Below are 13,365 nucleotides of genomic sequence, written 5' to 3' on the forward strand. Positions count from 1 at the left end.
CTATAAATTGGCTAGAAGGGCAGCACTGCTGCTCTGATTTTTGTTTTCTTTTTGTTCCTTCCTGTTTCAACTTGTTGCTCACTTTGTTAAGCCACCCACTCCCTGTGGGTGGATGTATGTGGGTGATTTTGTTTGTGTGTCTCCTTGTATGTGTCCTGAAAGAGGATGTGGCATGTGGAAGAGTCAGCTATGAGAGAAAACAAGAAGAGGGCGTTGCGTGCAACGAAATTGCTGGTCTTTATCCCCTGTGCAGTATAAATTTCCTGGCTCTCATACATGCATGAACCCTGAACCCAGCTTAAAAACCTATACATTAAATAATAAGTACGAAGTATTTTTAGTGGATTTAAGCATGTTATAATAGCGGTTTTAATGTGAAAGACAATTATACAAATTATACAGTCTATCGTCCAATATTATAAACATTAATTTTCAATATTTCTGTATTTAAATCACTGTGAATTAATTTAAAATATGCTTAATCCGAATGTGGCTAAAAAAATTATAAAATTTCATGGAATGAAAAATTCATAAGACAAATAATTGCACTTGGCCCATGTTCTTTTTTAATTTTTTTTTTCACTTAGTTCCGGTGATGTTGACAGTCTCAACGAAATCGAACTGCGAAAAATTGATTTAGCATTGAGTTGAGAGACAGGGAGAACTCGACGAGAGCTTCCTGTTTGTTGAGTGCCTGGTTTCGGCAGATATGTAATTCCAGGCGTTCGATATTGGCATAATATTCATTTCTCTCCCTGTCTATTTGATAAGGGGCACCTAAGGGGAAATGAACCCGAGCATCTGCTCGTAACATTTTTAAAAACATTTTTTTCAAGCTTGTACTTTTCCGCTCGACAAGTTACAATTTATTTTGATTTCCAGTTCTTAACCCATTTACTGGCTTATCGCTGCTGTTTTGTCGTCATCCAGTAAACTGGTTTCTTCATTAGCTCGTCTAATTTGCACATATGTTTTTTTTTATTTTCTGGTGGAAGTGATGATTAATCAAACCTTTTGCATTGATAACTATTTCAATGCTATTTTTACGTCAAGTTGCAATAGGAAAAACAAAAAAACCAAAGCCAATCGCTTATCAAAAACTGGAGTCTGGCAAAATAAATGTGTATTTGAGTATGCGTATGAAAAAAAACTAGAACTTGCAGATGACGGAATTTTTCAATAATTCCCTTTCCGATTACGCAGATAAGAAATGTTGTACTAGGAAAGCAAAAATTGTGGTGCATTTTAATACTATGCGTCCCATAAAAAAACTCATCCTAGTTCAAAAGATTACTTTCTTTTACTATTTCTTGACTTAGCGAAAAATTAAATATTTGACATAAAAGCCTTATTTTAAGTTTGTGTTATATTTTGTTACTCGTCTAAGAAATATAAACCTTGCAACAACCAACAACGAGTCCAGCAAAAAATATTCCCTGAACTTAACTGGCCGCAAATGTTTGTTTAATTTTTTTCCGCTTACATTCCAAGTGTCATTGATGGTTCATATTGATGTTATGATGATTTGGCTCGTGATATTCACGTGCTCCTGCCCGTTCATCCCCGCTCACTCTCTTTTTCCCTGGATCTTATTTCCGCAGTGTCACAAGATTCTTGTTAGATTTCGAACTTTGGAAGCTGCCGGATGGATGGGAGAACAACTTTTGATTAGACTTTATTGCTGCATCACAAGGGATGAGATCATATAAAGAAGAAACTTACCGTTTAGCAATATTTTCATAGTTGGAGTCTTTCATTGCCGTAAACCAATATGATTCACATATTTTGTGAATGTGCATTCTTAAGAATGATGCTTAAAAAATCAATCGGCGAATAATGGAATTTTTTATTTTTTTTTTGTTTTATCAAAGCTTTAGAGATTAGCTCTACAACTCGCTCAATTTATAAAATGTTTAATACATTTTTGTAATAAGATTGTTTTAATATTAAGTTATTATATGAACATTCGAATAATAAACTAGCTGTATCACCAAAAGAAAAAAACTAAAAGTTTTTGATTTGTTTTTTTCGTTTTTCGAATATGCAAATTTAATCTTTATTTCAGTTCAAAATCTGATTTAAGTTATAGAACCCTCTGTAAAAATAACAAATTTTTCAACGGGTATTCCCTTTTTCTGGTCTCTAATTCGTTCATTGCTAGGTTTTTTTTTAACTATGCTTTCCCCTGCCACATAAAATTGTCTCTACAATAAATATATATAACAAATTACACATAGTCATTTCTGGACAAGACGTCAAGAAGTCAATTAACGATAATGAAATGTTGGTGCTACAATTACATATTCTTTAAATAAGTTTTTTTTTTATTGTGTAATGCAGCTTTGTAATATTTGTATATTTCATCAACTCTCGACCCGAATCAATAAAACACTTGTTCAAATCTTAAGTTTCTGGCAGCTTATGCATATTAATTAACAATTATCGATATTTAATACAATTAATTAGCTACACTCGAATAGTATATACACAATGTACACGCAGAATATAGTTTACATAAAGGTAGGGATTAAAAAAAAACACTGGTCAAATGCGATAACAAGAATAACATTTGTGCTAACGTTAGGATGGGTGGTGTGCGGGTACGGTGTTGGTCCTGAATTTGCTGCCACTGAGTACGGCTAAACATGGCACGGAGTGCAGGAGTTGGTCGTTTCATCAGTTGGTGGGCTTGACGGGCATCGCATATCGTCGGTTGCGGGCGCGGATGAAGTCTTCCAAGTACCAGCCCGCAATGGCCAACACGCAAAGGGCATTCAACAGGTTGAGGGTCACCGCATAACTAGTGTGATCCCGGACAACGCCTGGTGATAATGGGATAAATGATTTAGAAATTAGAGCATGCAGGGTACTATTAGTTTTGGTTGTACACGATGAATCAGCTGCAGCATTACTCTCTTAACTGTTAACAAGTTTTGATATTCTCCCTGCTGATCCATCGTCTATCACCCACATTATTTGTGTTACTTCCCCTTTATTACTATTAATACAGTTTTTTTAAAGATTAAAACATCAAATGGTTTTGACATTCTGACTGCTTATGCATCGTCTACAACTAACATTATTCGTAGGGCCTGACCAAGATGTCTATTTTATAAAGCTGGTTGTAGACGATGAATCAGTTGCAGAACAATTACAATTTGATGTATTGAAATAGTTATGCTGGCTGCTGATGCATTGTTTACAACTAATATTATTCGTGATTACCAAAAGTACGCCAATCTAGCAATACTCACCAATCAGGGGTCCGAAGATCATCGAAAAGGTGCCGGACATGAGCAGCTGTAGGCCAGCGGCCGCTGGCAATCTCTTCAGCGGCACATAGCTGGGAATGATCAGCGACCAGAAAACCGTGCGAAAGGCCTTGTTCAAGCCGAGCCACAGGAAAATGCCCATCATTACGTAGAAGTTGGTGGTTATCGAGAGGAACATGCGGCCAACACACATGCCCAGAATTCCCACAACGAAGAAGGTTCGGTTGCTCAAGTTTATCTTCGCCGTTATCAATGGTATAAGGAAACGCACCACCAGGTCAAAGAAGCCCAGTGTGGACATGGCCAAGGCAGTCTGATCCTTAGAGAAGCCCAGATCGCTCAGGATAAATGGTGTGAGGATGGCAAAGTTGATTTCCACAAAGTTGATCAGTGTGATGCCAACGGCTAGGTTAACGTAGGTGATGTCCCTGAGTAGATCCATATCGAAAAAAATCACTACTTTCATGTAGAATGGCAGCTTCTTGCGGCGCTGGCGCTCCGCCTCATCCTCCAGCTCTTGTTTCTCCTTCTCGGTTAGCTCGGTGTTGTTGTGGACTTCCACTTCGTGATCGGAGTGGTAGCCCAAGGCCTCCTCCTCCTTAATGCTGTGACTCACGGAAATGCTGCGCAGCTGTCGCCCGGCATTCGAGTCCCTGCTGCTTAATCTCTTGAGCTCCACATGTCCACTATTTCCGTCGGACTTCTCCCAGGTATTCAGTCGATTGCGAGTGCCGCTGCTATTGAGGGAGGCCCTCGAGCCGAACCAACCGTCATTGGCACGGGGCAGCACCGGTGTCTCCGGCTCGACAACATGCTTGATTATGTCCTCATCCTGATCCTCGCGTTCTGCCAATGGCTGAACCGGCTGCAGTGCCTCCGCATCGCGATCCCGCTTCACCACATGCCACTTTACCGGCTGGTAAATCAGCGAGCAGGCGATCGTGTGCAGTGAGGCGCCGGCGAAGAGGAGCGTCGTTCCCTGGACTCCGAACATGTACAACATATAGGTGGCGAAGTAGGGACAAACAATTGGCCCCAGGCCGGCCACTCCGAATTGGAAAGCCGTCGCCGTGCGTCGCTTCACCTTGAAGTAGGTATTGACCGCCAGCGAGGAGGCAGATACCGTCAGTCCTCGACCGAATCCGTAGATCAGCGAGAAGCTCAGTATGTAGACGGCGAAGGTATCGGCAAAAACCATCCAGAAGAGGCCCAAGAAGGTCAGCACGGAACCGAACAAGGCCACCACTCGATATGTGTAACGTCGGAAAAGCGGGCCGTTAAGCAGACCTTTTTTAAAAAAAGAAAATGTAATTAGTATTTAGATTTTAGTAAAGATGGTGCTTAAAATTTCATGGTTTGTTTATGAGATCGTCTATTGTAAAAATCCTGATAAATCAAAAAAAAAACTTAGTAAGTGTATTTCTTTCAGTTAAATAAGCTTCAAATGTGTTACACTTTTGCAGGTACAACAACTATTTCACATGAAATATTTGCCAGGCTTACGAGTTCGTGTTAATGTCAAGAATCGTGTCATAGAAAGTTTAAGAATTCGCGAGTAGACTTTGCTGCTATCTTATTGGTATAGGTCTTGTTTTAATTTTTGTCAATGCCATGCTTCAGCGAAAAAGATTTGTTATTTTGGACTTATTTATTTAGATTCTCGGGGCTTCTAAAATCGACATTGGTGCCTATCTGAGGCTGAAGAATTCGCGCTACAGAGTACAAAAAAGGGAATGGATTTTAACTTATATTAACTTTATTTATGTCAATGCCTGACCTTTTTTTTATAATTCAAAAATAAAAGGTAACCCTTTACTTGAACATTTAAATTTTTATAAACAAATTGAAGCATATAGATCGTTCACTATTTTCGTCTGGCAAATGAAATGAATACCCTTATTTTTTTTAGTACTTAATTCGAAATGATAACTTTCTAAGCTATTGACAAATTCTTCTTGGCAAAACAAATTTAAATACAAAATAAAAGCAAAATATATAAATCAAGGCAAAACACCTCTTAACGAGGTGGAATACAGTGATTCAGCTAAGGCTGCTCATGAATTTTAATATCACATATCCAATGATCCTATACTAGATTCGGGCAATAAATGTTGAGAATGCGGTGATGGACTGCCAGCAGTCAGTGCCAAAATGTGGTATACGTAAATTCGTGTATTAATAACAAATTTCTCCCCCTCTCACCCGTAAATGCAGAGACAGCGATCTGTGTGTTGATGATGGTGGTCAATTCCGAACTGGAGATCCCCAGGCGCTCCATGCGATCTTTGAACAGGATGCCGAACTGCTGGGCCAAGGCGAACGTCACCAGCTGGAGGATGCGGGGGATATTATACATTATACATTATAGGCATGGGTGAGGATGATTTGAAGGGGATGGCTCACTCACAATGTTGACGCCACTGGCGACGGACACCAGCCAGCCCCATCCTCCGTCGGGCGCCACAAAATCTTCACCCAGATCGCTCTTGTCCCGCCTCTTCTTCGCCGGATGCGATCCTTTCGCTGGGCTCTGTGGCTGGGATTGAGCTATGGAGTGGGACGGATGAGGCAGAGGAGGCACTATCTTGGGCTGTTGCCCCGATGATCCATTCTTGGGGAGCAGCTGGTCTGCAGCCTGCTCCTCGCTTGGTCTCAGTCTGGATGCCTCATTGTTGTTGTTAATGTTGTTGTTATTGTTGTGATGGCTCCCATTATCAGTCATCTTGGAATTGTGCGCCTGGGCGTCTTGGGTTAGGATTTCGGTGTTGGGGGAATGGGGTTTGGGTTAGTTTAGCGCTGCGGGCTTTTGTCCGGTTGTTGCATTACTGGACGAATGATGGGTGGGTGGAACCAGTGAACGGCAACTCTGTAAATTGTTAAGTGAAGAGCTGATATTAGAAGATCAACTATAACATACAACACTCAGAGAATATCCAAGAAAATTATCTACATTTTATGATTTATGATCTAAAAAGTGTTATTTAAATGTATGTATAGATCCTTATCCCTTAAATGTACGTAATTCTGAAACTTTCCAGGGCATTTTGATTTTGGTAAGCAAACAAAATGGCATACAATCTTTTACATATAAATGTTTATACTGAAATTTAAATTTAGAATGAATTAAATAGGATTTCAATAAATGAATGATTAAAATTTAAGTTTAAAGTTATTGGTTTACAATAGCTTACAACACAATTCCAATTAACCAGGTAATAAATTTTATATATATTACTACTTTGACTATTGACTTTAACTGCCATTTCACAATTATAGCTTTATTTTAGTGTCCTATAAAAAATCTAATTAGATCATTAACTTTTCTAAATATGACCAAATTAAAATGGTCACGTAAGTATCACTTGGGGCTTTTATTTTTTATATTTCACAATGCATTGTTGTTGAAATGCCGTATTGAGTTTAATTTTGGGCATTTATAAGAAATTTGACTTTATCATTTCGAACCGGCTTATATCTTTTTAACTGATTAGGGCATATTAATACATTCTGGAGTAATGAAATTCTTTAGTCAGAATATATTATCAATGAAATTGCCCATACATAGTAATTGAAAGACCGCCCCAGAATAAATAATAAAGATCTGAGACGAACCAATATTTGAACTCCGACTGAATTGATTTGCACACAGACCAGACAGCCGTTTATGGCTCAATTGATTGTTTTGTTTTATTTGTATTTTTTTTTATTTTTTATTTTTATCAGAGCTACACGAGACGGCGGGACGAAAGCCTCAACCTCAACTGACCGATCGATCCAGTTATATTTCGGGCAACTCTCACTCTTACCTTGTTTGTTTTTGAGGTAGATATTTTTGAGCCTGGAAACGTGACTGCCAAAAAGCAAAAACTAAGTATATACCGAGTTAACACTCATTATCTAAAAACAGTAACAACAAGGCATTTATACGTCAATGGATTCGATTGTCGAAGATCGGCCGAGAGAGCGCAACCTTATCTTCTTGCCCGTAATTTCAGTTTTTATACCCTTGCAGAAAGTATTATAATTTCAGTCAGAATTTTGCAACGCAGTGAGACATCTCCGACCCTATAAAGTATATATATTCTTCATCAGCATCACTAGGAGAGTCCGTCCGTTACATGAAACTTTCCCAAAAGTTGTCTTTCTATTGCAGGTAGTATATAAGTCGGATCGAGCCGGATCGGACTACTATAGCATATAGCTCCCATAGGAACAATCGGAAAAATAAATAAAAAAATATTATTACTTTGCTGTTTTTAAATTTTTTTTTTAGTTCTTCGAGATATAGTAATGGTTAAATATTTCAGAATTAAGGTTTAAATTTCATCAAAATCCGACGACTATAGCATATAGCTCCCATAGGAACAATCGTATAGCTGCCATAGGAACGATCGAATAATTAAGCTGCAAATCATCATAGCTTCAATGTTTTTAAACATACACGCAAGTAAATCATAGTTTTAACGTTTTCAAGAGTATTTAGTTTTTGAAATAGCTGCAAGGGTATATGAACTTCGGCTTGCCGAAGTTTGCTTCCTTTCTTGTTTTCATTTCAGAGAGACAGCGAGTTACGAGCTTTATTTTCTTTATCATTTTCATTTTCGGAATCGGAATCGGAATTCATATCCGAGAGTTTGCTGACCAGAAACAGAAATGAGTGTTCGTCGTTACAACTTGTGCCGACGCGACAAAGACACCGAAACGAAACGCAACATCGAGATATATGTCAGGGCCTGGCGGCGGCATGGGTTTTATATGAGATCATTTAATGGGGCAGCGGGAATGGGAACGGGAACGGGAAGGGGTCTGCGGGTAATTTGATAAGGCGCACTTCTTCGCAACCCACCGATATCGCCTAATTATACTGTTGCCCAATGGTTATATCCGCATCACAAGGTTGCACGGTAACTCAAGTATTTTCAAAACAATCAATCCACGAATCACTGCACAGAAAAAAAATGTTGGTTCTCCCTCCTCGCATTTGTAATACGAAATTGTTGAATGATCCATTTTTTGTCCATGATATATATTTCTTATTTAATTTATCGGTTACTTAACAATGCGTTTTTGTGAAAATCAAGGAAAAATCTAGATGCTTTACTTAAAGTAAAAAGTAATTTAAAAGTGTTTGAAATAAAACCTTTATAATTTTGTGTGTTTAAGCCGGTTTTACAAAAGAAAACTAGAAATTTTAGCTGGGTCTATAATTTTAAACAAACACAGAAGAACTTTGACTTATTGATACTTAAAACTCGTAAACTTGAATAGACAGAGAAAAATAGAAATATTTGATTTCCTTTAGAAATGTAAGAAACATTAAGTAACTACACATTAAAATTTGGTTACTCTGTTTTTGCATTCAAACCATGGACTTTAGAGCTAGTTTTCGAAGACAATTTAATATATTGTATGTATAACAATTAAAAAAAAGCTTTAATTAAGTTTTTAGTTTATGTTTTAGAAACAAGAAGAACTGTTTTGCTTAATGGATTTTTTCTGAGTGATGTTTAGACCTCTTGCCATCCAGCTTACTTGCTTTATCGGACTCCGACTGACTTCTAAGTGACTTGGGCCAAAAGCTGTTGCTGTTCTGATGTTTTGCGACTGCTCCAGCCGCTGAACCGAACCAAACCGAACCGATCCGCGAATGACCACTGCAAAAAACAATATGGGTATGGGTATGGATGTGGGTATGGGTATGCCAGGGGTGTATGGGCTATGGGCAGAAGATAAGATTCGCCAGCAAAGTTCGCTTTATATGCGATATATAATAGGGAAAACGGAAAACGGTTTGTTGTACTAAAGGTCGCGCTACACAGAACACGCTGCTGGCCATTAAAACGCTGCTCAAATATCAATTTTACAGTGCTTTAATTGCCAGGCAATCGGCATATGAACATTCATATGTGTATGCTAAACACAGTGGGTAAGAGTAGACTTTTGACTCGCTTATCACCTATCGGTTCGGTTCGTTTCGATATAACCGCATATACACGTATAATGGGACTAATTGACCTCAAGCCACTGCCAGTCCAAGTGAATCAGCTTTTTTCTTATCTAACCGCCCGGAAAAAATGATCGCATATGTATGGGGCATGGATACGGTTATGGCCATAACTGTGGAATTTTTTAATGTTATTCAATGATCGCACCACCCATCGATCAGGAAGCACATGGCACAAAAGAAGACACATGTGATGATCTGCCACAATAGCTAAAGTAAGTTATTGTTTTGACCGCATAATTAATAAATCCATATCCATTAATTATGCCATCCAATTCGATTATTTAGATATAATTAAAATTATTTTACACATAACTAAATGCGATAATTAAATTATTATAATTAAAAACTGGTTCCTATTAATTTGTGATCTTATGAAAAAAAATCCTAATCCAAAACGGAGTGGCCACGAATCAACCAGATTGTAATTATGTTTAGTTTAAGAAGACTGTGTTCAGTTTACTCATTCACATTACTCCATATTTAAAAATGGTATATATGATTGTATTGACTCATAGTTTACTGATAAAAATATATCATGAGGTCGAATATTTAGCACTATTTAATGATAAAAGGTTAGTCATTATATAAAGATGTATAAAGACTTGGAACTTTAAAACAGAAGTGAATAAAATTAAATACAGAAACATATAACAAGTCTAATCAATTGATACTACATTTTTACGCTATAAAATAAAGATTATCTAAATATAGATCAGATCGTGAACAAATTCGAAAAATAAACTTTGACCGCTAATCAATTGTAGTTTCCTGATCTTCCCATCCGTCTGATTAGCTCACAAGGAAGTTTGATAGTGACTGGCGCGATTTGATTGTAAACACTCTCTCTTTTGGGATCTATTCAATACATATGTATTTTGCGCAATTATGAGTTCTAAGATTAGAGTTTCGGGGGAAAGGCCATTAAAGAAGTTAAACAAAAAAACCGGGTGTACGTAAATTAATGGCCTCAAGTGCTTGATTAAAGCGCGACGTCGTTGTCGTTTTAGACGTTTAAGACAAACCAAGCCGTCTAAAGCTAAAAACAAACATTCGTATAATTAGAGCTTTCAGCATTTATACGACGACTTGCTTCCCTCCCTCCCGTTTCATCTAACATATTCACACTCCATAAAAGAGTATTTGCGTTGACCCAACAAAGATGATGATTCCGCGCTTGCATTAAAAAAATTTACAACCCGGTAGGCTGTTTTTGGTAGCCACTGTGTACCGGGTGGAACGGCGTTTTGTTGTTCTCTATAAGCCGTGATCGCTCCGTTTTGTAGAGGTAAGTCGACTTTGATCGATGTTTGATTGATTGACAAGAGAACGTCACGTATGCACCGATATCGAAATTAGACGTAACTTCTATAATATCATTTTGAATCCCGAATATCGAAAATTGTTTCAATTTAATTTGTCGCAATTTCACAATAAACCTGAGTATTTATAGAATACAAAACAAATTAAATGGTTGGAATATTTGATATATAAATACGTATACGTTTTAAGTTTTCAAACTGATGAAATTTGTTATATTTCTGCGAAAATACACGTGAACTTATTTAATAATTTAAATCATTATAGTATTGTATTTGGAAAAATGAATCTTAGACTTTATTTTTTTTTATTGATTTTTATATTTCTAATAGCTATATTTGTTCTAGAAGTTGATAAGAAATATTATAATATAACTTTCTGTTATTTATCCAGTCTCAAATTTTTACCGGTCAGCTTTTTGTTGGTAAAAGTAAATCATTGATAAATGATATGAATGGAGATTATAAAAATATATCTTTACACTTAAAGATAATAACAATTTCAGTCCGTTGTGTTTTTAGTTTTTTGGCCGCTATTTCTGATATTTCGAAGGCATATACAGACCTACTGTATATTTCAAGCGGTGCACGTGTCTATCGAAAAGCGCGCGCTTCGAGAAAAAAAATATCATTTAGTTTGCTCTAGTGCTAATTGCTACTAAACTTAAATACAAATGTTAATGCACACACACACACACACACACACTAGCACACATCTATATAATATATTTATGTATTTGGGCCGTACGTTTTATTTTTGTAAATGATTTTCCCTCCTGCTCTGTTTGTTGTTTCTTGTTTGTTGTTCGCCTGTTGCTTTTGTTGCTCTTGTTATGCTGCTTCACATCGCTAGTAAAGTTGAAATACAAAACAAAAACAATAACAAAAATAAAAAAAAAAACAAAATAAAAACGAGACGAGGCGAATCAAGTAAATAGAATGTTTATATATTCAACAGGCGACGACTTTTCCGTTACGTTCACCAGCGCGAACTGAACTGAACAATTTTGTGAATTATAGTATTAAACACCCAAACAGAACACACACTCACACTCGCACAATACTTGCTCACTTTGCGCTCACTTTTTGTCGCAGTGTGCGTGTTATTTTGGTCTTTAGCTTTACCTTTACCGTTTCTTTTGCTCCTCCTCCTGCTTCTTTTCGGCTATATTTGCGTTTGTTGTTGTTGTCATTGATGTTGTTGTTGTTGTTGTTGTTGTTGTTGTTGCTGTTGCTCTTACTGTTGCTGTAGTGCTGTTTTGATAACGGAATTATTTTTTGTTACCACTGTATTTGCTTTACTGTTGTTGTAATTAGTTTTGTCGTCGCAGGCGCGATTATCAGGGGCAAATATACGTCTGTACATATGTACACATATGCCCACGGACATCAGTACACACAGATCTCCATACTGTGCACATTACGTATACGTACGTCGCACCCGCAAAAAAATAAAACACAACTCATAAATACATTATGATAGCGGCGGCGATTAGAATTTGATTTTACCCATCAACCGTCACCGTGGATCGGAATCAACAATTTCCACTAGGGCGTTTTTGAATTCATTCATTAGAACTTTGAGAACATGCATTTCTATTGTCAATTTCTTGATGCAATTCGTTTTCTCAATGTGATGTTACATTTTCTAACAAAGTCTGTTGTCACACGAATCGTTAGATCATTCGGATGGCCAATCCTGAAAAAATTTGGTTTAGTAAAAAGTTTTAATCAAAATAAAATCTAACATGGTATTGAGAAAGTAAGTATTTCCGAAACAGCAACTTCACTTATTGACCAAACTTAACATGACTTTAAGGAATCTGTTTTTTAGAAAATTTCAAGTCTTAGTTGTAAATTATTTAAAACTTTTTGTATAATTTTTGTTTGTGTTATTTTGTAAAATTTGTACGTTTAAGTTAATTTTATTTCATTTTGTAAATTAATATAAAATTAAAAAAAGTTTCTTCATAAAAAAATGTTTTTAAATATCTTTTATGTTATTGATTTAAGCTTCAATTTAACCATTTAATACATTTTTGTTTTAAATTTTGTTTTTATTTGTATAAAAAATCGTCTAAATCTTTTTATGTTCGTTGCCCAATATCTAAATTTCCATTAGTAGTAAACATATAATTTGATGTTAATTTTTTATTGATTATATTAGATTTTTAATGTATTTTATTGCAGGAATCTAATTACCTTTCTACTTGTAATTTAAAAATTATCCAATTACCCAATAAAAATAAAAAGTTGATTACACAAATAACATATATAGGTCCAGCTATTTGAACTATGTTGTTTCAGTGCCTCCACATTCCACAGTGCGTCTTAATTTCCCGGTAGACGCTACCGCTGCCTACAGGAAATGCGAATAGTTGGCCGGCAAATGAAAGGCGAGCTAAGCCCTTGGTTTGGGCCCAATGTTGACAGCTTGTCACTGGAAGTGGGACGGGAACTCGACTCTGGACATGACAAGTCCTACATATATATCACGAGTTTGCACTGCACTCCAAGGGCGTCGGGACCCGTGACGCATGACCAGATCGAGGATTATGCCCAATGTGAAGGGCTCGACTCTGGGGCCGATTTTTTTTCGATTCGAAACCTGAAATCTACTTTTTCGACACTTTGGCTCTGCCGGATTATCAGCAGTCAACGCTAAAAATAAATTTAAAAATTTAATAAACATTCTATTCTTTTTTTATTTTGATGCTGCGGGTATTAGCGACACTATCTCTAGAACTTCAGATTTGATTCAAGAAAAACA

The 13,365-nt window shown here is 36.8% G+C and overlaps 1 protein-coding gene across 3 annotated transcripts; it reads right to left on the minus strand.

Moving 5' to 3' along the window:
• Positions 1 to 2,403: 2,403 nt before the first annotated feature.
• LOC108134904 (monocarboxylate transporter 6) lies at positions 2,404 to 11,580 on the minus strand. Of its 3 annotated transcripts, none has more exons than XM_017255412.2 (5): positions 11,344 to 11,580; positions 5,680 to 6,138; positions 5,475 to 5,601; positions 3,255 to 4,559; positions 2,404 to 2,822 (listed from the first exon to the last, which is right to left on the minus strand). In XM_017255412.2, the coding sequence occupies exons 2-5, from the start codon at positions 5,992 to 5,994 to the stop codon at positions 2,677 to 2,679; spliced, it is 1,893 nt and encodes a 630-aa protein (XP_017110901.1). In that variant the 5' UTR covers positions 5,995 to 6,138; positions 11,344 to 11,580; the 3' UTR covers positions 2,404 to 2,676. The 3 variants fall into 3 exon arrangements, with proteins under 3 accessions (XP_017110901.1, XP_041566687.1, XP_041566688.1); XM_041710753.1 differs by lacking the exon at positions 11,344 to 11,580 and adding an exon at positions 8,805 to 8,926; XM_041710754.1 differs by lacking the exon at positions 11,344 to 11,580 and adding an exon at positions 6,885 to 6,998.
• Between the last annotated feature and the right edge of the window lie 1,785 nt (positions 11,581 to 13,365).

The sequence above is a fragment of the Drosophila elegans genome, unplaced genomic scaffold (assembly GCF_018152505.1).
Source record: "Drosophila elegans isolate 14027-0461.03 unplaced genomic scaffold, ASM1815250v1 contig_149, whole genome shotgun sequence".
NCBI classification, from domain to species: domain Eukaryota; kingdom Metazoa; phylum Arthropoda; class Insecta; order Diptera; family Drosophilidae; genus Drosophila; species Drosophila elegans.